The 21,941-nt window shown below is 35.1% G+C and overlaps 3 protein-coding genes across 4 annotated transcripts in view; 2 read left to right on the top strand and 1 right to left on the bottom strand.

The window, feature by feature from the left end:
- Nucleotides 1–3,163, top strand: part of LOC121394715 — a 40,341-nt gene extending 37,178 nt beyond the window's left edge. Inside the window, exons 9-15 of the mRNA XM_041566387.1 lie at nucleotides 186–302; nucleotides 596–718; nucleotides 844–945; nucleotides 1,177–1,299; nucleotides 1,785–1,910; nucleotides 2,420–2,545; nucleotides 2,718–3,163. Coding sequence (XP_041422321.1) covers nucleotides 186–302; nucleotides 596–718; nucleotides 844–945; nucleotides 1,177–1,299; nucleotides 1,785–1,910; nucleotides 2,420–2,545; nucleotides 2,718–2,982 — 982 coding nt within the window. The 3' untranslated portion in view covers nucleotides 2,983–3,163. The remainder of the gene's footprint in view (nucleotides 1–185; nucleotides 303–595; nucleotides 719–843; nucleotides 946–1,176; nucleotides 1,300–1,784; nucleotides 1,911–2,419; nucleotides 2,546–2,717) is intronic.
- LOC108718548 (disks large-associated protein 1-like) overlaps nucleotides 1–21,941 on the bottom strand; it is a 208,135-nt gene that overhangs the window by 63,651 nt on the left and 122,543 nt on the right. The window lies entirely within an intron of this gene.
- LOC121394716 lies at nucleotides 11,442–16,849 on the top strand. Its single transcript, XM_041566388.1, has 9 exons — nucleotides 11,442–11,925; nucleotides 12,742–13,286; nucleotides 13,374–14,357; nucleotides 14,480–14,620; nucleotides 15,044–15,160; nucleotides 15,455–15,577; nucleotides 15,703–15,804; nucleotides 16,036–16,158; nucleotides 16,663–16,849. Exons 3-9 carry the CDS (start codon nucleotides 14,200–14,202, stop codon nucleotides 16,790–16,792), a joined length of 894 nt encoding a protein of 297 aa, XP_041422322.1. The 5' UTR covers nucleotides 11,442–11,925; nucleotides 12,742–13,286; nucleotides 13,374–14,199; the 3' UTR covers nucleotides 16,793–16,849.

Here is a 21,941-nt window from a genome sequence, read left to right as displayed (position 1 = left end):
TCCAGGATTCGATTCGGGATTCTGCCTTTTTCACAGGATTCAGAATCACCTGAATCCTTGTGCATGGCTGAACCGAATCCTAATTTGCATATGTTAATTAGGGGCGGGTAGGGAAATCACATGACTTTTCATCACAATTCAGATTTAAGAAGTTTTCTTAGACCTAAACACCTCTATTTGTACAGGGTACTACGTTCAATGACCATCGAGGAGATTATAGATAATAAAGAAAAAGGAGAAGGCTTGCAGGAACAATTGAAGGACATAAAGAGCAAGTCATCCACTGCTCAAAACCTCAACATGTAAGTATAATGAATTCAAATTATATCCCCCAGCAACATCATATTTGCTGATATAGTAGTTAAATGCGGGTTTCACTAAATGTGATTATAAAATGATGTATAGTCATTTAAATACCAGGGTGCTCACTTACAGAGAACTTTCACTCCCCTTGGATTACTGGTCTCTGCATTGTGCAGCCTTTTAGTTGCACTCTTTGGGGGGGTATAGTGTAACCCCTATTGAATTTGTAAATTATCTGCTCAACACAACAAGAAATAAATGTCAGGAATGTAATGCTTGTTTTATTTTATAGTTCAGTGTTATATAAAAATATTGAAGACGACGACATGGAGGAGGACAGAGCCCCTTCACTGAAATTTGAGTTAGAAACGTCCTCATTCCTGCCACAGACTTTAGAGCCTTCAAAACCTGATATGTAAGTTTGCTAAGCTCTATGCCATTCTATGCCAAGCCATTATATCATTTATAAATAGATGACTATGGTGTTTTACACATCCCCAGAATTATTTGGTTTTTAACTTGTTCATATTTCTTTTACAGAGTAATAGAGATACCGGAGGACTCTGAAATTGTAATAGAGACACCGAAGAACTCTGAAACTGTAATAGAGATACCGGAGGACTCTGAAACAGAAAAACAAATGTGAGATTGTAAAACATATTATTTTAGTTACGTCACACCATTATCAATGCTGTGTACAAATATGGGCCCTTTACCAATGTTGGGCAGCTTTATACCAGAGCAGTAAACCATAACAACAGTTTGTTTATTGAACAGCTCAGGTGCAAATCTGCTCAGTGTTAGTCAATGCGCCTTATTCAATATTATGATTTCATACAATAACAGTTGACTGATACTTGTTTTCTATTACAGTGAAGAGAAACCTATTCAACCAACTGGGAACATCTGTGGCAATGAGGAAGATGAGCTTTTATTGCAAATGGAGCTCTTGTTACTATTATTGACATGTTTACATCAGTCTGCAGAACCAGACACGTGAGTTTGCTATATCATTTTGAAAATTGTAGTACAATGAATATTTTGAATTATGGGAAAGCCATCTACTATAGACTCATTTTTAATCCAATACTTGACATTTTAAAATATAATTTCCTTTTTTTCCTATAATAATAAAACAGTACCTTGTACTTGATGCCAACCGATATATATATATACAGTAAATAATCCTTACTGCAGGCAAAACAATCCTATTGGGTTTATTTAATGTTTAAATGATTTTAAAGTAGATTTAAAGTATGGAGATCCAAATTGCAGAAAAACCCCTTATCTGGAAAACAACAGGTCCTGAGCTTTCTGGATAACAGGTCCCATATCTGTACTTTTAGGTCACAAAACAGTGCAAATTTTATAGCTGTAAATTCATCTTTCAAAGACAACATTTTAACGCAAGTAATATTTGTTCAGCACAGTTTCAGGTTAAATAGAATATGAAGAATTAATTCTTTTTTTCTAATCCACAGTGAAAAGCAACTTGTACATGTTGAACCAAGAGAAGATACATGTGGTGATGAAGAACTTCTATGTGAAACGGAGTTCTGTTTCATATTAATATTGACGTCGATTTATAAATCAGCAGAACCTAAGCGGTAAGATTTCTAGTTTCTATACCCCGATATAACACCTGAGCATGTTTGTATACAGTGAAACAACTGGAAACAACTGGAAACATCTATCATAGACTCATTTTTAATCAAATACCTGACATTTTAAAATATTATTTACTTTTTTTCCTATAATAATAATAAAACAGTACCTTGTACTTGATGCCAACTGATATATACACAGTAAATAATCCTTACTGGAGGCACAACAATCCTATTGGGTTTATTTAATTTTAAAGTAGAATTAAGGTATGGAGATCCAAAATGCAGAAAGACCCCTTATCTGGAAAACACCAGGTCCTGAGCTTTCTGGATAATGGGTTCCATAACTGTACTTTTAGGTCATAAAACAGTGAAAATCGTGTCTGCCAGCAGACATCTTATAGCTGTAAATTCATCTATTAAAGACAACATGTTAAGTTAAATAATATTTGTTCAGCACAGTTTCAGGTTAGATAGAATGTGAAGAATTAATCCTTTTTTCTAATCCACAGTGAAAAGCAACTTGTACATGTTGAACCAAGAGAAGATACATGTGGTGATGAAGAACTTCTATTTGAAGCAGAGTTCTTTTTATTATTAATATTGGCGTCGATTTATAAATCAGCAGAACCTGAGCGGTAAGATTTCTAGTTTCTATACCCCGATATAACACCTGAGCATTCAAAAACATTTGCCTGAGAAGAACCTTTCCATGCAATGCCAAATATTAACCTTTGAAAAACATGTGTGTTCAACACAAGCACATATCAGATAATTGTGAAGTAACACTCTTTTTTTTTTTATTTACAGTGAAGTGGAACCTGTTACCGAAGATGCTGACAAGAAAGATGAACCTTCATTGCAAGAAAAGGAAAAAACACCTAGACAAGTTTGCAAATATTATAGATTTAACAAAACCACACCAAAAACCACACCAAAAACCACAGCTATCAAAATGTATGAGCCTACGAAAAGATCATGGCGGAAAACAAAAGTCTGCAAATTGTACGGTCCTGGCAGAAGCATACAGCGGAAAGGAAAATTTCATGAGCCTGACAAGAAAGATAAGGAGTAAAGAAAGAATTTTGCAAATAATAAGAGAACAGAATTATATAGGATTATATATAAGAAACGTATTTTTAAACTTCAAAAAGTGATAATATAACAATAAAGTTATTGACTGCATACATTGTTTTTTATTCCTGTAATATTATGTACTAGACATTAAGCCCGTTAAATTAACGGGCGCTAGAACATATGTAGAAAATTCGCCAGAGACAGTCCGTGGGGCACATGCGCAGTAGCGCAATCCCACGGACACAGGGACTGGACGCAGAGACACTTCAACTTTATTATATAGGATAGGATATTAGATTATAACTTCTGAACTTGGTCATGGTTGAGCTCAGTGAAGAAATATGCCAGCAAGTGGGAGGCTATCGTGTCTCTTCAGCCTAGGGACCTTCTCTTCCAGGAACTCTCAGGCCGGGTGGCTGGTTCTCTATTGCCCCTGTGTGTGTCAGTCAGTACGTCTGTCTGTCTCAGGTGGCAAATATCTCTCAGCACTGCCGGCTTTTTTGTGTCACTCTGCGTACAATGTGCCCCATTCAGCGAGTGATGCCCTGACCCTCCGCCAAGCCCCCAGTGACGTCAGAGCAGCCTATCCTTTAACTGTTCAGTGTCTGGAGAAGGCAAAGGCGTGAGTCACGTCACATATGAGTGTTAGTTGTTTCTGACGCAACCGTCTGCTAACGTTTAGTCCAATCTACAGCATTACTTATTTCCTATATCTTATTAACAGCCGCCATATCTGGTCATTGAGTGGCAGTGTGGGGAATGTGTCGCTTTAAATGGAGCGCTGCTTCATCCCATTCATATTGCGTGACAGGACAGTACGGCATATTGAGGGGGTGATGTAAATAATGGCTGCCTCTAATGTAAGGAGTATAGAATTGAATACATTGTACAGAGAGGCGGGATACACGCTGTTACACGTTTGGTTACGGTTCCCTTGTGATTCACTCTAGGGGGGCTTAGACTTTGCAGGAACCGGCAAGAAGACGGTCCGTGGGGCACATGCGCAGTAGCGCAATCCCACGGACACAGGGACTGCACGCAGAGACACTTCAACTTTATTATATAGGATATACAATACACAAGAGCCATGACTATCCTGTAAATGATATATTGAATAAAGTACCCCATCTTGAAAAATATAAGGATATTATAAGTTACAGAGGAGTTCCATGATCATATAAAAGCACAAGGCTGAAGGCACAATGTGACTTCTAATATCCTCATATTTTGCAACAGGGGTTATGTTATTTATTATAATACACAAGTTTCAGTGAGTCATGTGACAGAAATGACATCACTAAACTCAGATTATAACTGATGACATCACTAAGCACTGTTTATGAGGATATCAGGATGTTCATGGCTCTTGTGTATTATATCCTTACAATACACAAAAGCTATGAATATCTTGTCAGTTATAAATGGTGAGTTCTGATGTCATTTGTGTCACATGACTCACTGAAACTTGTGTATTATAATAAATAACATGCCCCCTGTTGCAAAATATGAGGATATTAGAAGTACTTTATTCACTATATAAACAGTGCTTATAGACGTCATCATTTATAATTGGTTCTCGGTGATATAATTTCTGTTACATAACTCACAGAAACGAATGTATTATAATGTAATAATATATCTATATAATAATATAATATCCTTATATATCACTATAGGGGTACATTATACAAATATACACGCAGACACACATGTATATCTTTATCTATCTATCCCTCCTTTTGTAAAATATAAGGATATCATGTCACCAAGGTCCATGAATATAAAGGCACAAAGTCAAACAGAGTACATTATTTTTTTATAATACACATGTTTCAATGAGTCAAGTACATCACTAAGCACTGGTTGTAACTGATGACATCACTAAGCACCGTATATAAGGATATCATTTAAACAATATTTTAGGATCATCCAGTTATGCTTTATATGTCTGGGAGGAAACTCAAGTACTAAGAGGAAGACATAGGGTGAACATACAAACTCAGATGTTGAAGTCAAATCTCAGGAGCCCAGAACTGCCAGGCAGGAGTGTCATTTGCAACTTATCAGTCTTTGTATTATAAATGGTCAATTCAGAATAATAAACTATTATAGGGTGAAAATGGCCATACACCACAAGATCTACTTGGTTGGAGAGTTGTCAGATAAGCTGGTCTTTGTCACATCTGGCCTAGGTTCCAGATCATACAGAGGAGTCTATGGAGACCCACCAGATGAGAAATGAATTCATGTGCCCGTTATCTGACAATATTTTGAATCTGCCAGATATTGGTCGGACAGGTCTGTTGGTGGCCCCCCTACATGTTCCAATTAGCTGCCTACATGTGAAACATCTCTCTAAGGACTTGTACTAATGATCAATAAGAAATTGGTAGAACGTAAAGAAGTTGGTGTGTGAAAATGCGTTCATATCGCTACTCCAGCAGAAGTCTACACTGAAATCTCTCTTTCCCCCAGAGACGTAACTAGAGGGGGATGGGCCCTGGTGCGGGACGTGCAGCTGGGCCCTGCCCCCTCTGTACGGCCGGAAATGGCTGTATTACCACCGCATTTCCCATTTACGAGTGGCGTGCGAGCTGCCGGGGGGGCCCCGAGGGGGTGCGGGCCCTGGCCCAATCGCACCCCCTGCTCCCCCGGTAGTTACGCCACTGATTTCCCCCCAGAAGCCAATCAATAGAACAGTGGGATGGTAACCAAATAACATCACCCTGACACAAGATAACAGCTCCCTGCTAGATATGAGAATAGCACTCAACAAGTCCCACTGTGACACTGAGTAGGAGAAACAATAGCCTGTCTGAAAGCAGTTCCATCATGAAGTGCTGGCTCTTACTGAAAGCACAGGATCAAGCACATTGACCTGAGATGGTGCCTACACACCAATATTACAACTAGTTTAGGAATACAATTTTATATAGAGTGCATTATTTGTAATTTAAACAGTGTAATTTAGAAATAAAAACTACATCATAACAACATGACAGAATCCCTTTAATATTAAAACATCCTAAACATCCTTATTTAAATCTAAAATCAAACAAATTATTTTGTGTAAATTTTAAGAACCGCATTGACAATATAAAAAAAACCCCATCCATTGCTTGTTGATTGTATAGGGTCCAACTGTATACACAGCTCTATTCCTTAAAGGATAACTAAACCTTTATAAAGATGTGCCTGGAACTCTTATATGCTTTACTGTATATATTATATGTATGTTACTGTATATATATATATATAGTTATATATATATATAACTACTACAAGAAGGTCTGCACTCTCAGGATTTATAAAAATCATAATATTTATTATAAACGTTTTGGCTAGGTCCCTATATATATAAATATATATATATTGTACAAAACAGGTCCGCACTCTCAAGGCTTAGGAAAAATTAAGAAACCTTTATTCACATCGGAGACTGACGTTTCGACCTCAGAGGCATTTCTCAAAGTACTGACAGGGATTACAGAAATGCTTTAAATACACAGAAAGGACGGGAACATTAGTTAGATTGAAATAGACGTGTCAGCATGATCATCAGTATATGTTACATAATTAGCCTGCACATATTTAAAACAATACACTCATTTGGTGTATAACTTCTAACAATTACATAACACACCAACGTTTAAATTGAATTAAACCTCTCCTACACTTTACACTGTTAAAATGGTTAAAAACAATACTAAGTAACATTCTGCTGCCCTCTATGGTCATTTCCTGCTTAGTTTAGCCGCAGCTGTTCATTTAAGTGTTTTATGTTACGAATAGTATCCAATAAGAGATAAGATTGAAGGTCTGTCCAGGGACTGCAGGAAGGCCTTGTGCCCCATCACAATTTAGCAAACATTAACATTCACTAGCATCAATAAGAATTTGTAACTGCAAGTTTTTAAAAATATAGATTTTCAAACAGATTATTACAAGTAGGGGGTTATTTACTAAGCTCTGAATACCCAAAAAAAAAAATCACAAATTTTTCGGAATTTATTAAACCCCGAGGGCTAAAAAGCCCGAATATAAAAACACGGCATCTCAAACCTGTCGAGGTTGCATAAAAGTCAATGGGAACAATCCCATTGATTTTTGGTTGTGTCGGAGGTTTCAGGAAATTTCACAATGTTTTTGGAGCTTTTGGGTGAAAACTCAGAAAAATTCGGAGTTTTCGGGGAAAATTCACGGAAAAATCGTGAAAATCTGAGCTTTTCCTGCAAAGGTAATTTTCGGGAAAATGTAATAATAAATAAGCGTTAAAAACCCGAGCGGCTTAGATTGGACTTTGTAGAAGCCGATATTGAGATAAATTCGGACCTTGATAAATAACCCCCTAAATGTATTTATAAATGCACAATGCAGTTATTTTACAGGTAGAGAATATTTTATACACCCAGCCCCATTTATCATTATTATTACTGCTCCTGTAATATTAAACTCAAATGCCTAAAACAACCGCAAGTTCTTGGAACCTACGGACTGAACAATGACTGAAAGTTGCAAAACAGACTCATAAAGGCACAAATGTTTGGTGGTGGTGCTCCCTCTCGTGGCTAGAGAAGTGAAGTAACTGGATGGGAATATTTCCAACGTTCGTCACTTAACATTGTCCCTCTATATCATTGTCCATCTATATCATATAACGCAATACTTTTATTAAAGGGGTTGTTTACCTTTGAATTAATTTTTAGTATGATGTAGAGAGTGATATTCTGAGACAATTTGCAATTGGTTTGCATTTTTTATTATTTGTGTTTTTTTATTCAGCAGCTCTCCAGTTGGCAATTTCAGCAATCTGGTTGCTAGGGTCCAAGTTACCCTAGCAACCATCCATTGATTTGAATAAGAGACTGGAATATGAATAGAAGAGGGCTTAATTAGAAAGAAGATTAACAAAAAGCAGCAATAGCAATACATTTGTAGCCTTACAGAGAATTTATCTTTTTAGATGGGGTCAGGGACCCCCTTTTGAAAGCTGGAGAGAGTGAGAAGAAGGAGGCAAATAATTATAAAACTAGTAAAGAAATAATATCGGCCAATTAAAAAATTGCTTAGGATTGACCATTCTAAAACATACAGATACATGACCTGATATCCAGAATGCTTGGGACCTGGGGGTTTTCGGATAACAGATTGTTCTGTATTTTGGATCTTCATATATTTAGAAAATCTAGTTAAACATTAAATAAACCCAAATAGGCTGGTTTTGCTTCCAATAAGGATAATGATTAATTGTATCTTTATTTGGATCAAGTACAAGGTACTATTATATTATTACAGTATTACAATATTTGGATTATTTAGATAGGAGCTTTGTGGATAAGAGGTTTCTGGATAACGGATCCTATACCTGTACTAAAAGTTATCTTAAAGGTGAACCACTCATAACAAATGAAAAGGCTATTATATGCTACATCACTAAAAAACCCAGAATGATCATTGTCCTTACCAGGAAACACATTTCACCCTGTAGCTATCCAGTTGTTAAACTACAAGCCCCAGCATCCCCTGCTATTGCATATATCTATTACTGGATTTAAATGCTGCTACCAAAGCTTAGATGTTTTGTCACTGTGACTTTTCAGTAAAAGGCACTTCATAAAAATGCAGGAAAATGTTTTAATTATCTTTTATTAAACAGCACCAACACATTAACAGTGATTGTGAATCACTGATTTCTACAGTATTATGACTAGGGCTCATACACATGGGTCCTTATTAATATTAGGACTATACAGGTATAGGATCCATTATCCAGAAACCTGTTAAGGAAAGGCCATCTCCCACATAGACTCCATTTTAATCAATTCAACATTTTACAAATTATTTACTTTGTCTCAGTAATAATAAAACAGTACCTTGTGCTTTATTCTACAAGAATCCACACTGACGGCAAAACAATCTTATTAAGTTTATGTTGTAAATGATTTTTAGCAGACAAGATATGGAGATGCAAATTCCCCTAAGTCCCTAGCATTCTGGATAACAGGTTCCATACCTATAATAAATGCATAAAAACATTCCATACAAGTGCATTATGCTGCATTCATTTATATGTTCCTATACCTGCTTAAGTTTAAAATGTAATTCTTAAATACATAATTTGTGGTTATGAAGCCTGGAAATTATAGACGGGTACAATTTTCTCTAGAGAATTACACCCGTTTGCCATACTGGGTTTAATTCCATTGACTGTCATGACTCTTTCCTTTTCTCCATATTATATCTGCTATTTTTCTTTTTATATTTGCGGTGCGTTTTCCTTGTGGAATCAATAAAAAACAATAATAGAGTTATAAAAAAAGAGGGTAGCTGAAAGTAAATTGGTTTCTGTATAACGGGTCCAGTACCTTGGAAATGTAATGGCAGAATTGCCCTGCTAACTAAATAACTTGAGCTGATTTGTTTTCTCTGTGAGATTAACCCTTCAATCTCATGCATTTTATAATACTTATTTGAGTCAAGTGAAGAATGTAAATGTATATGTATGAAACCAATCTATTTAATATTTGAGTGACATTTTTGCCTGCAAACTACAGGGTTTTAATAAATGCATCAAATTACATATAAAACCATTTTGATGGAAGTTTATTTTTTCATTTTTATTCAGTTGGGTTAAAATTATTCATGCTCTATAAGTATCATTAGCTGTTTAAACTGGTTCTAACATTACGTCACAATGCTGGGTTATAGCATTACATCACAATGCTGGGTTATAGCATTGCATCACAATGCTGGGTTATAGCATTACATCACAATGCTGGGTTATAGCATTACATCACAAAGACTGTGTCATGTGACCAGCAGGTGACATTGTGACATCATAGATATGTAGCTACTTGTTGATCTACACACTGTTCTTGTGCTCAGTTCGTAGTTTTCACTCGGACGAGACGCATTGGAGAATAGAAGAGAATAATAAGAGCTTATCTTGAGTACTTATTTTTTCCCTTTTTATTCTTCATTGTGATTCATTTCATTCTATCCAATACTTAAAAGAACTTAAGGTAAGAAAATTTTCATCTCCAGATATTAGGAAATTAGTTAATTATGCTAGAGAGACAGATAGAATAGACAGAGATAGATACTTGTTTACACACAGGTTTCTGTATAACGGGTCCAGTACCTTGGAAATGTAATGGCAGAATTGCCCTGCTAACTAAATAACTTTAGTTGATTTGTTTTCTCTGTGAGTTTCACACTTTCATCTTATGCATTTTATCATATTTATTTGAGTCAAGTGAAGAATGTAAATGTATATGTATAAAACCAATTTATTTATTATTTGAGTGACATTTTTGCCTGCAAACTACAGGGTTTTAATACATGCATCAAATTACATATAAAACCATTTTGATGGAAGTTTATTTTTTCATTTTTATTCAGTTGGGTTAAAATTATTCATACTCTATAAGTATCATTAGCTGTTTAAACTGATTCTAACATTACGACACAATGCTGGGTTATAGCATTATATCACAATGCTGGGTTATAGCATTACATCACAATGCTGGGTTATAACATTACAACACAATACTGGGTTATAGCATTACATCACAAAGACTGTGTCATGTGACCAGCAGGTGACAGTGTGACATCATAGATATGTAGCTACTTGTTTAGCTACACACTGTTCTTGTGCTCAGTTCGTAGTTTTCACTCGGACGAGACGCATCGGAGAATAGAAGAGACTAATAAGAGCTTATTTTGAGTACTTATTTTTTCCCTTTTTATTCTTCATTGCGATTCATTTCATTCCATCCAATATTTAAAAGAACTTAAGGTAGGAAATTATTCATCTCCAGATATTAGGAAAGTTAGTTTTTGCATTAAGGCAGGCTAGCCTTTTTCCAGTTTTTTCTGCCAATATCAGTAACATTTAGAGGGGTAAATATTAATACTGGTGATGCCACTTGGTACAGTTTATGTCATGTTACCAGCAGGCTTATTTATTTATTTTCTTCTTTTCCTTCAGTAAGAAATTCCTTAGACTTTTATTTCCTCCCATTATTACAAGAACTGTTACAAGATCTTGAAAATATAATGGGAGAACTGCCCTGTTAACTAAATAACTGTTATATATGATGCACCCAGCAATCATTAGCAGATTTGTTTCCTCTAAAGCAATCACCATTTAGGGGGGGTTATTTTTTAACTCTGAATATTAAAATCTTGAAAAACTAGTTTTTCTCACTAGAAAAGTGATCCGCCAGCTCAGACCATTTGAGGTCCTGCATAAATATGATATTTGTATAAAACCAGTTAATTAATTTATATGATATTGCACCCTGCAAAGTGCAGTGCTTTTATAAATGTATAAAATAACATGTAAAACAGCTTTGATGGAATTAAATTTTTTTTTTATTTAGTTGGGTTAAAAATGAACCTGCTCTATAAGTATCATTACCTGTCATAACCGGTTAAAACTGGTTATAACATTACATCACAAAGACTGTGTCATGTGACCAGTGGGTGACATCATAAATGTGTAGCTTGTTGTTTATCTATGCACTGTTCTTGTGCTCAGTCTAAAGTTTTACCATTGGACGAGAAGCATCAGGAGGCATAAGAAGTGAAGGATAAACACTTATCTTGAGTGCTTATTTTTTCCCTTTTTATACTTCATTGCAATTCATATATCATTCCATCCAACATTTAAAAGAACTTAAAGTAGGAAATGACTAACATTTGGGTATTATTTAATAGAAAATAAGATGAACCAATGTTCTCATTGAATATGATCTATTAAAAAAAAGTAAATAAATACAGATGATTTTTATTAGGTGTTTGAATCCTTTACATCCATCCAATAATTATTTTCTTTCTTATATCTTTCTATACCAGAACTAGAAGAACATGAATTCATTATCTATCATATGGATTATCGTATTTGGACTTTATCATCTTTTCTACCAATCTACGTCAGGTAAATAGAGAATGTGAACTCCGATGCCTTAATTAGTCCTAAGTTCTGCCAAGCATTACAGTTTATGGTTAATGGGACATCTTAGGACAGTTTCTTTATATAGTTTCTGTATACCACACCTGAATTAAAATTATGATAGCTGTTCTAAAATTTAAAAAAAACAACTTAAATATAAATCAATAAGCATGGCTTGTTTGTAGTGTATATAACTTGAACATAGCCTATAGATTTATATTGTTTTAAATTAAAGCTTCAAAACCAGATTTTTACTGCAGTTAAATATTTTTTTGAAGGAAAAACACAAATGTTTAACATTTTATAAAAAAAAAAAAATATACAAAAGCTTGTGAAGTTTGTGTAGAAGCCTATGGGAGTTGTCATAGGCAAAGTTTAAGCAATTTTTTTTAATTTGAGTTTAAAAAAAACCCACTATTTTGAGAGTTTGTAGACCCATTGAAAATGATGAAAATATCAATTTGATGTATTTCGGTTATTTTTATGGTTTTATTCAATCAAGTTTATTTCGATGAAAATTTGTTAATAAATAAGTAAAATTTGAGTTTAGCAAATTTTTTATTTAAGTCAATTTAAACAAAAACTGTTAATTTCCCAAGTTCAAATTTTGATTAGTACACATCCAGGCTATAACTTCCACTACATTATTACAAATGAATCTTCTCATTCAGTGCGCAGTTCCTAGTTTTTAATATCATCCCATTTTGCCACTATTTTGTTCTAAAAACTGTAGCTTAAAGTAGCAACAGACGTTTTATTGAAAAATGTTCTTAAATGCTTTCGCTTTTTCCCCTCCTTTAGCTTTTGAGATAAACGGTTTTGATGAAACACTTGATGAACCTAGAATCCAGTGGAAGAGAAGTGTTAATGGAACTGAAGAAGATTTAAATAGAAAACATGTAATTCCAATAGTGGTAATAGTGGTAATGCTGACATTTCCTGTGCTTGGTATTATTGTATGGTAAGCCACTTTACTTACAGGGGTATTAAATATATATTATATATAGTGACATAATTAGACATTACTGGGCCCCACAGCACAATATTTTGGCTCATTCATATGACTAGATGCTGCCAGAACCAATTAAAACATTATCAGTACACTATAATACAACATTAAACCCCAGGCAGCAACAATGGGCGTCCTCGTTTAAATCAGCATAAGATATAATTGTGCTACAAGGCTGTTAATGTTATACACGTCCACTAAAACTTCACAAACTTTTCTTATGTCACTACAGGTTAGTATATGTAAAAATAAAGCAGAGGAAGAAAGTGGTTCACGATGTTGAAAACCCACCGGTGGCAGCACAGCCAGAGGAAACATCTCCTGAAAGCCCCAACAGGTTTGTAAACCTCAGCATTTCACCTACAGTTGTATCTTTGACTTTAAAAACATACAGTAAGATTCAATAAACTGGTCTTTGTTTTAGTTTCAGGAGAGTGTGCAAAAAAATGAAACAGAAGATAACAAAGCATAAGCCTGATATTGACATAGAGAACCCACCAGAAACAGTTCCTTTGCAACAAACGACATCAGCCAAAAGCCGTGTTAGGTTTGTAGGCCTCAATGTACTATATTCTTCCACTTAAGCCATTGGTAATGTGATGTTCTAGCTTGCAATTTAATAGAGTCACAATTTTCCATTATTTAAATACAGGCAGCAAATAGATTTTTCTATTGCTGTAAAATAAAAATAATAGCATACATTATTCTGTTTGGGAAGAATTAGGTCCCTTTTTTGTAAAGTCATATGAAATAAAACATGTTAGAATGCTAAGATTTATACAAATATTATTTACCAAATTATACGCACATCCTCTCTCAGGGAAGTATCATCAGCCCTAATTTTCTTTTTTATTTATTTAGTTCTGCGCTGAAAAAATGTAAGAGAAAGAAGCAGAAGAAAGAAGTTGCTGATGCAAAGGACTCACCAATGACAGCTGAGCTTAAGCATAAAGCAAAGGCAGCTGAAGATGTTATTAGGTATGTTAGCCTAAATTAACTATATTTGTGGCTTCTCTTCAAACTTAGCTATAAAATATGTACTCTGTGTACTTTTAGTACTTTCTTTTGCATGACCAATATACACGCACTAAGCACCAATAAACCCTACTTTTTGGTCATTTCAGGTCTGTGGAAACAATAGATAATATTGAGACGCCTTCTGAGGCAGCACAGCCAGAGGAAAACACAAAAACTGCTAAAAGGTATGTAGGCCTCAACTAACTATATCTCCCACCTAAGGAAAATATGTCATGAATGACTGCTTAGAATTACCAATACATCTTTTATTTGTTTTTAGATCTGTGAATAAAGAAAGTAGGCGAAAGAAAAAGATAAAGAAACCAGTTGTGAAAGTAGAGAACCTACCAGTGACTGTACAGTCTGAAGCAGCAACTGAAAGCCCTAATAGGTTTGTACCAACCCGTTATATAGTTTCCTTTTCATTAGAATATTAACTGATTATATATATATATTCCCCAAAAGCAAACGAAAGACATTCTGATGATGTTTACACTTTTCTATTTTTTACAGTGAAAAGAAAGAGAAAAAAGAGGCCCCTTCCAGCATTCCAGAACCTAAAAGTGGTGCTTTTTCACCAGTTAATGCTTTCAGCTTACTGGAGTCTTTGGTGTTGTTACCGAAAAAACCTTCTGAGAATAAGAAACGTAAAAAGTGAGTTTGCTTGGCATGGCATGTGATATATTAGTAGAATATAGGGATGCACTGAATCCAGGATTCGATTCGGGATTCTGCCTTTTTCACAGGATTCAGAATCACCTGAATCCTTGTGCATGGCCGAACCGAATCCTAATTTGCATATGTAAATTGGGGGCGGGTAGGGAAATCACATGACTTTTCGTCACACAAGAGGAATTTTTCCCACTTGTTCCTTTCCTGCCCCTAATTTGGATTTGGTTCGGTATTCAGCCAAATCTTTCACCAAGGATTCAGAGATTCGCCGAATCCCAAATAGTGGATTTGGTGCGTCCCTAGTAGAATACAAGAGTGGCTTTAAAGTGCTGCTTATACAGATTTGTAACTTACAAATTCAGATTTTAAGAAGTTTTCTTAGACCTAAACACCTCTATTTTACAGGGTACTACGTTCAATGACCATCGAGGAGATTATAGATAATAAAGAAAAAGGAGAAGGCTTGCAGGAACAATTGAAGGACATAAAGAGCAAGTCATCCACTGCTCAAAACCTCAACATGTAAGTATAATGAATTCAAATTATATCCCCCAGCAACATCATATTTGCTGATATAGTAGTTAAATGCGGGTTTCAGTAAATGTGATTATAAAATGATGTATAGTCATTTAAATACCGGGGTGCTCACTTACAGAGAACTTTCACTCCCCTTGGATTACTGGTCTCTGCATTGTGCAGCCTTTTAGTTGCACTCTTTGTGGGGGGTATAGTGTAACCCCTATTGAATTTGTAAATTATCTGCTCAACACAACAAGAGATAAATGTCAGGAATGTAATGCTTGTTTTATTTTATAGTTCAGTGTTATATAAAAATATTGAAGACGACGACATTGAGGAGGACAGAGCCCCTTCACTGAAATTTGAGTTAGAAACGTCCTCATTCCTGCCACAGACTTTAGAGCCTTCAAAACCTGATATGTAAGTTTGCTAAGCTCTATGCCATTCTATTCCAAGCCATTATATCATTTATAAATAGATGATTATGGTGTTTTACACATCCCCAGAATTATTTGGTTTTTAACTTGTTCATATTTCTTTTACAGAGTAATAGAGATACCGGAGGACTCTGAAATTGTAATAGAGACACCGAAGAACTCTGAAACTGTAATAGAGATACCGGAGGACTCTGAAACAGAAAAACAAATGTGAGATTGTAAAACATATTATTTTAGTTACGTCACACCATTATCAATGCTGTGTACAAATATGGGCCCTTTACCAATGTTGGGCAGCTTTATACCAGAGCAGTAAACCATAACAACCGTTTGTTTATTGAACAGCTCAGGTGCAAATCTGCTCAGTGTTAGTCAATGCGCCTTATTCAATATTATGATTTCACACAATAACAGTTGACTGATACTTGTTTTCTATTACAGTGAAGAGAAACCTATTCAACCAACTGGGAACATCTGTGGCAATGAGGAAGATGAGCTTCTATTGCAAATGGAGCTCTTGTTACTATTATTGACATGTTTACATCAGTCTGCAGAACCAGACACGTGAGTTTGCTATATCATTTTGAAAATTGTAGTGCAATGAATGTTCTGAATTATGGGAAAGCCATCTACTATAGACTCATTTTTAATCCAATACTTGACATTTTAAAATATAATTTCCTTTTTTTCCTATAATAATAAAACAGTACCTTGTACTTGATGCCAACCGATATATATATATATATATATATATATATATACAGTAAATAATCCTTACTGCAGGCAAAACAATCCTATTGGGTTTATTTAAAGTTTAAATGATTTTAAAGTAGATTTAAGGTATGGAGATCCAAATTGCAGAAAACCCCCTTATCTGGAAAATACCAGGTCCTGAGCTTTCTGGATAACAGGTCCCATATCTGTTCTTTTAGGTCATAAAACAGTGCAAATTTTATAGCTGTAAATTCATCTTTCAAAGACAACATTTTAACGCAAGTAATATTTGTTCAGCACAGTTTCAGGTTAGATAGAATATGAAGAATTAATTTTTTTTTTTCTAATCCACAGTGAAAAGCAACTTGTACATGTTGAACCAAGAGAAGATACATGTGGTGATGAAGAACTTCTATGTGAAACGGAGTTCTGTTTCATATTAATATTGACGTCGATTTATAAACCAGCAGAACCTGAGCAGTAAGATTTCTAGTTTCTATACCCCGATATAACACCTGAGCATTCAAAAACATTTGCCTGAGAAGAACCTTTCCATGCAATATTAACCTTTGAAAAACATATGTGTTCATGTTTGTATACAGTGAACCAACTGGAAACAACTGGAAACATCTACCATAGACTCATTTTTAATCAAATACCTGACATTTTAAAATATTATTTACTTTTTTTCCTATAATAATAATAAAACAGTACCTTGTACTTGATGCCAACTGATATATACACAGTAAATAATCCTTACTGGAGGCAAAACAATCCTATTGGGTTTATTTAATGGTATGGAGATCCAAAATGCAGAAAGACCCCTTATCTGGAAAACACCAGGTCCTGAGCTTTCTGGATAACAGGTTCCATAACTGTACTTTTAGGTCATAAAACAGTGCAAATCGTGTCTGCCAGCAGACATCTTATAGCTGTAAATTCATCTATTAAAGACAACATGTTAACTTAAATAATATTTGTTCAGCACAGTTTCAGGTTAGATAGAATGTGAAGAATTAATCCTTTTTTCTAATCCACAGTGAAAAGAAACTTGTACATGAACCAAGTGAAGATACATGTGGTGATGAAGAACTTCTATTTGAAGCAGAGTTCTTTTTATTATTAATATTGATGTGGATTTATAAATCAGCACAAACCAAGCGGTAAGTTTTCTAGTTTCTATACCCCGATATAACACCTGAGCATTCAAAAACATTTGCCTGAGAAGAACCTTTCCATGCAATGCCAAATATTAACCTTTGAAAAACATGTGTGTTCAACACAAGCACATATCAGATAATTGTGAAGTAACACTCTTTTTTTTTTATTTACAGTGAAGTGGAACCTGTTACCGAAGATGCTGACAAGAAAGATGAACCTTCATTGCAAGAAAAGGAAAAAACACCTAGACAAGTTTGCAAATTTTATAGATTTAACAAAACCACAGCAAAAACCACAGCAAAAACCACAGCTATCAAAATGTATGAGCCTACGAAAAGATCATGGCGGAAAACAAAAGTCTGCAAATTGTACGGTCCTGGCAGAAGCATACAGCGGAAAGGAAAATTTCATGGGCCTGACAAGAAAGATACGGAGTAAAGACAGAATTTTGCAAACTTAAATAATAAAAAGAGAACAGAATTATATAGGATTATATATAACAAACATTGTATTTTTAAACTTCAAAAAGTGATAATATAACAATAAAGTTATTGACTGCACACACTGTCTTTTATTCCTGTAATATTATGTATATACAATACACAAGAGCCATGACTATCTTGTAAATGATATAGTGAATAAAGTACCCCATCTTGAAAAATATAAGGATATTATAAGTTACAGAGGAGTTCTATGATCATATAAAAGCACAAGGCCGAAGGCACAAGGTGACTTCTAATATCCTCATATTTTGCAACAGGGGTTATGTTATTTATTATAATACACAAGTTTCAGTGAGTCATGTGACAGAAATGACATCACTAAGCTCAGATTATAACTGATGACATCACGAAGCACTGTTTACAAGGATATCAGGATGTTCATGGCTCTTGTGTATTATATCCTTACAATACACAAAAGCTATGAATATCTTGACAGTTATAAACGGTGAGTTCTGATGTCATTTTTGTCACATGACTCACTGAAACTTGTGTATTATAATAAATAACATACCCCCTGTTGCAAAATATGAGGATATTAGAAGTACTTTATTCACTATATAAACAGTGCTTATAGACGTCATCAGTTATAATTGGTTCTCGGTGATATAATTTCTATCACATAACTCACAGAAACGAATGTATTATAATGTAATAATATATCTATATAATAATATAATATAATATCCTTATATATCACTATAGGGGTACATTATACAAATATACACGCAGACACACATGTATATCTTTATCTATCCATCCCTCCTTTTGTAAAATATAAGGATATCATAAGTCACCAAGGTCCATGAATATATATAAAGTCAAAGTCAAACAGGGTACATTATTTTTTATAATACACACGTTTCAATGAGTCAAGTACATCACTAAGCACGGGTTGTAACTGATGACATCACTAAGCACCGTATATAAGGATATCATTTAAACAATATTTTAGGATCATCCAGTTATGCTTTATATGTCTGGGAGGAAACTCAAGTACTAAGAGGAAGACATAGGGTGAACATACAAACTCAGATGTTAAAGTCAAATCTCAGGAGCCCAGAACTGCCAGGCAGAAGTGTCATTTGCAACTTATCAGTCTTTGTATTATAAATGGTCAATTCAGAATAATAAACATTATTATAGGGTAAAAATGGCCATACACCACAAGATCTACTTGTTTGGAGAGTTGTCAGATAAGCTGGTCTTGGCCCCATCTGGCCTAGGTTCCAGATCATACAGAGGAGTCTATGGAGACCCACCAGATGAGAAACGAATTCACCTGCCAGTTGTTATCTGACAATATTTTGAATCTGCCAGATATTGGTCGGACAGGCCTGTTGGTGGGCCCCCCTACATGTTCCAATTAGCTGCCTACATGTGAAACATCTCTCCAAGAACTTGTACTAATGATCAATAAGAAATCGGTAGAACTTAAAGAAGTTGGTGTGTGAAAATGCGTTCATATCACTACTCCAGCAGAAGTCTACACTAACATCTCCCTTTCCCCCAGAGACGTAACTAGAGGGGGGCGGGCCCTGGTACCGGACGTGCAGCTGGGCCCTGCATTTACGGCCGCATTTCCCATTTACGAGTGGCGTGCGAGTTGCCGGGGGGGCCCCGAGGGGGTGCGGGCCCTGGCCCAATCGCACCCCCTGCTCCCCCGGTAGTTACGCCACTGATTTCCCCCCAGAAGCCAATCAATAGAACAGTGGGATGGTAACCAAATAACATCACCCTGACACAAGATAACAGCTCCCTGCTAGATATGAGAATAGCACTCAACAAGTCCCACTGTGACACTGAGTAGGAGAAACAATAGCCTGTCTGAAAGCAGTTCCATCATGAAGTGCTGGCTCTTACTGAAAGCACAGGATTAAGCACAATGACCTGAGATGGTGCCTACACACAATATTACAACTAGTTTAGGAATACAATTTTATATAGAGTGCATTATTTGTAATTTAAACAGTGTAATTTAGAAATAAAAACTACATCATAACAACATGACAGAATCCCTTTAATATTAAAACATCCTAAACATCCTTCTTTAAATCTAAAATCTTAAAATTCTGTAAATTTTAAGAACCAATATACAAATATGTGCACAGCATTGACAATATAAAAAAAACCCCATCCATTGCTTGTTGAAGATATAGGGTCCAACTGTATACACAGATCTATTCTTTAAAGGATAACTAAACCTTTATAAAGATGTGCCTAGAACTCTTACATACTTAACTGTTCCAGCTTTACTGTATATATTATACTGTGTATAATATGTATGTGTATATACAACTACTACAAGAAGGTCCGCTCTCTCAGGACTTATAAAAATCATATTTATTATAAACGTTTTGGCTAGGTCCCTATATATATATATATATATATATATATATATATATATATATTGTACAAAACAGGTCCACACTCTCAAGGCTTAGGCAAAATTAAGAAACCTTTATTCACATCGGAGACTGACGTTTCGACCTCAGAGGCCTTTCTCAAAGTACTGACAGGGATTACAGAAATGCTTTAAATACACAGAAAGGGCGGGAACATTAGTCAGATTGAAATAGACGTGTCAGCATGATCATCAGTATACGTCACATAATTAGCCTGCACATATTTAAAACAATACACTCATTCGGTGTATAACTTCTAACAATTACATAACACACCAACATTTAAATTGAATTAAACCTCTACTACACTTTACACTGTTAAAATGGTTAAAAACAATACTAAGTAACATTCTGCTGCCCTCTATGGTCATTTCCTGCTTAGTTTAGCCGCAGCTGTTCATTTAAGTGTTTTATGTTACGAATAGTATCCAATAAGAGATAAGATTGAAGGTCTGTCCAGGGACTGCAGGAAGGCCTTGTGCCCCATCACAATTTAGCAAACATTAACATTCACTAGCATCAATAAGAATTTGTAACTGCAAGTTTTTAAAAATATAGATTTTCAAACAGATTATTACAAGTAGGGGGTTATTTACTAAGCTCTGAATACCCGAAAAAAAAATCACGAATTTTTTGGAATTTATTAAACCCCGAGGGTAAAAAGCCCGAATATAAAAACACGGCATTTCAAACCTGTCGAGGTTGCATAAAAGTCAATGGGAACAATCCCATTGATTTTTGGTTGTGTCGGGGGTTTCGGGAAATTTCACAATGGTTTTGGAGCTTTCGGGTGAAAACTCAGAAAAATTCAGTTTTTGGGGAAAATTCACGGAAAAATCGTAAAATCTGAGCTTTTTCCGCAAAGGTAATTTTCGGGAAAATGTAATAATAAATAAGCTTTAATAACCCGAGCTACTTAGATTGGAGTTTGTAGCAGCCGATATTGAGATAAATTCGGACCTTGATAAATAACCCCCTAAATGTATTTATAAATGCACAATGCAGTTATTTTACAGGTAGAGAATATTATATACACCAAGCCCTATTTATCATTATTATTACTGCTCCTGTAATATTAAACTCAAATGCCTAAAACAACCGCAAGTTCTTGGAACCTACGGACTGAACAATGACTGGACATTGCAAAACAGACTCATAAAGGCACAAATGTTTGGTGGTGGTGCTCCCTCTCGTGGCTAGAGAAGTGAAGTAACTGGATGGGAATATTTCAACGTTCGTCACTTAACATTGTCCCTCTATATCATTGTCCATCTATATCATATAACGCAATATTTTTATTAAATGGGTTGTTTACCTTTGAATTAATTTTTTGTATGATGTAGAGAGTGATATTCTGAGACAATTTGCAATTGGTTTGCATTTTTTATTATTTGTGTTTTTTTATTCAGCAGCTCTCCAGTTGGCAATTTCAGCAATCTGGTTGCTAGGGTCCAAGTTACCCTAGCAACCATCCATTGATTTGAATAAGAGACTGGAATATGAATAGAAGAGGGCTTAATTAGAAAGACGATTAACAAAAAGCAGCAATTGCAAAAAGCAGCAATTG

This window comes from Xenopus laevis, chromosome 6L (assembly GCF_017654675.1).
Source record: "Xenopus laevis strain J_2021 chromosome 6L, Xenopus_laevis_v10.1, whole genome shotgun sequence".
NCBI lineage: Eukaryota > Metazoa > Chordata > Amphibia > Anura > Pipidae > Xenopus > Xenopus laevis.
This window is presented reverse-complemented; position numbering and strand designations above follow the sequence as displayed.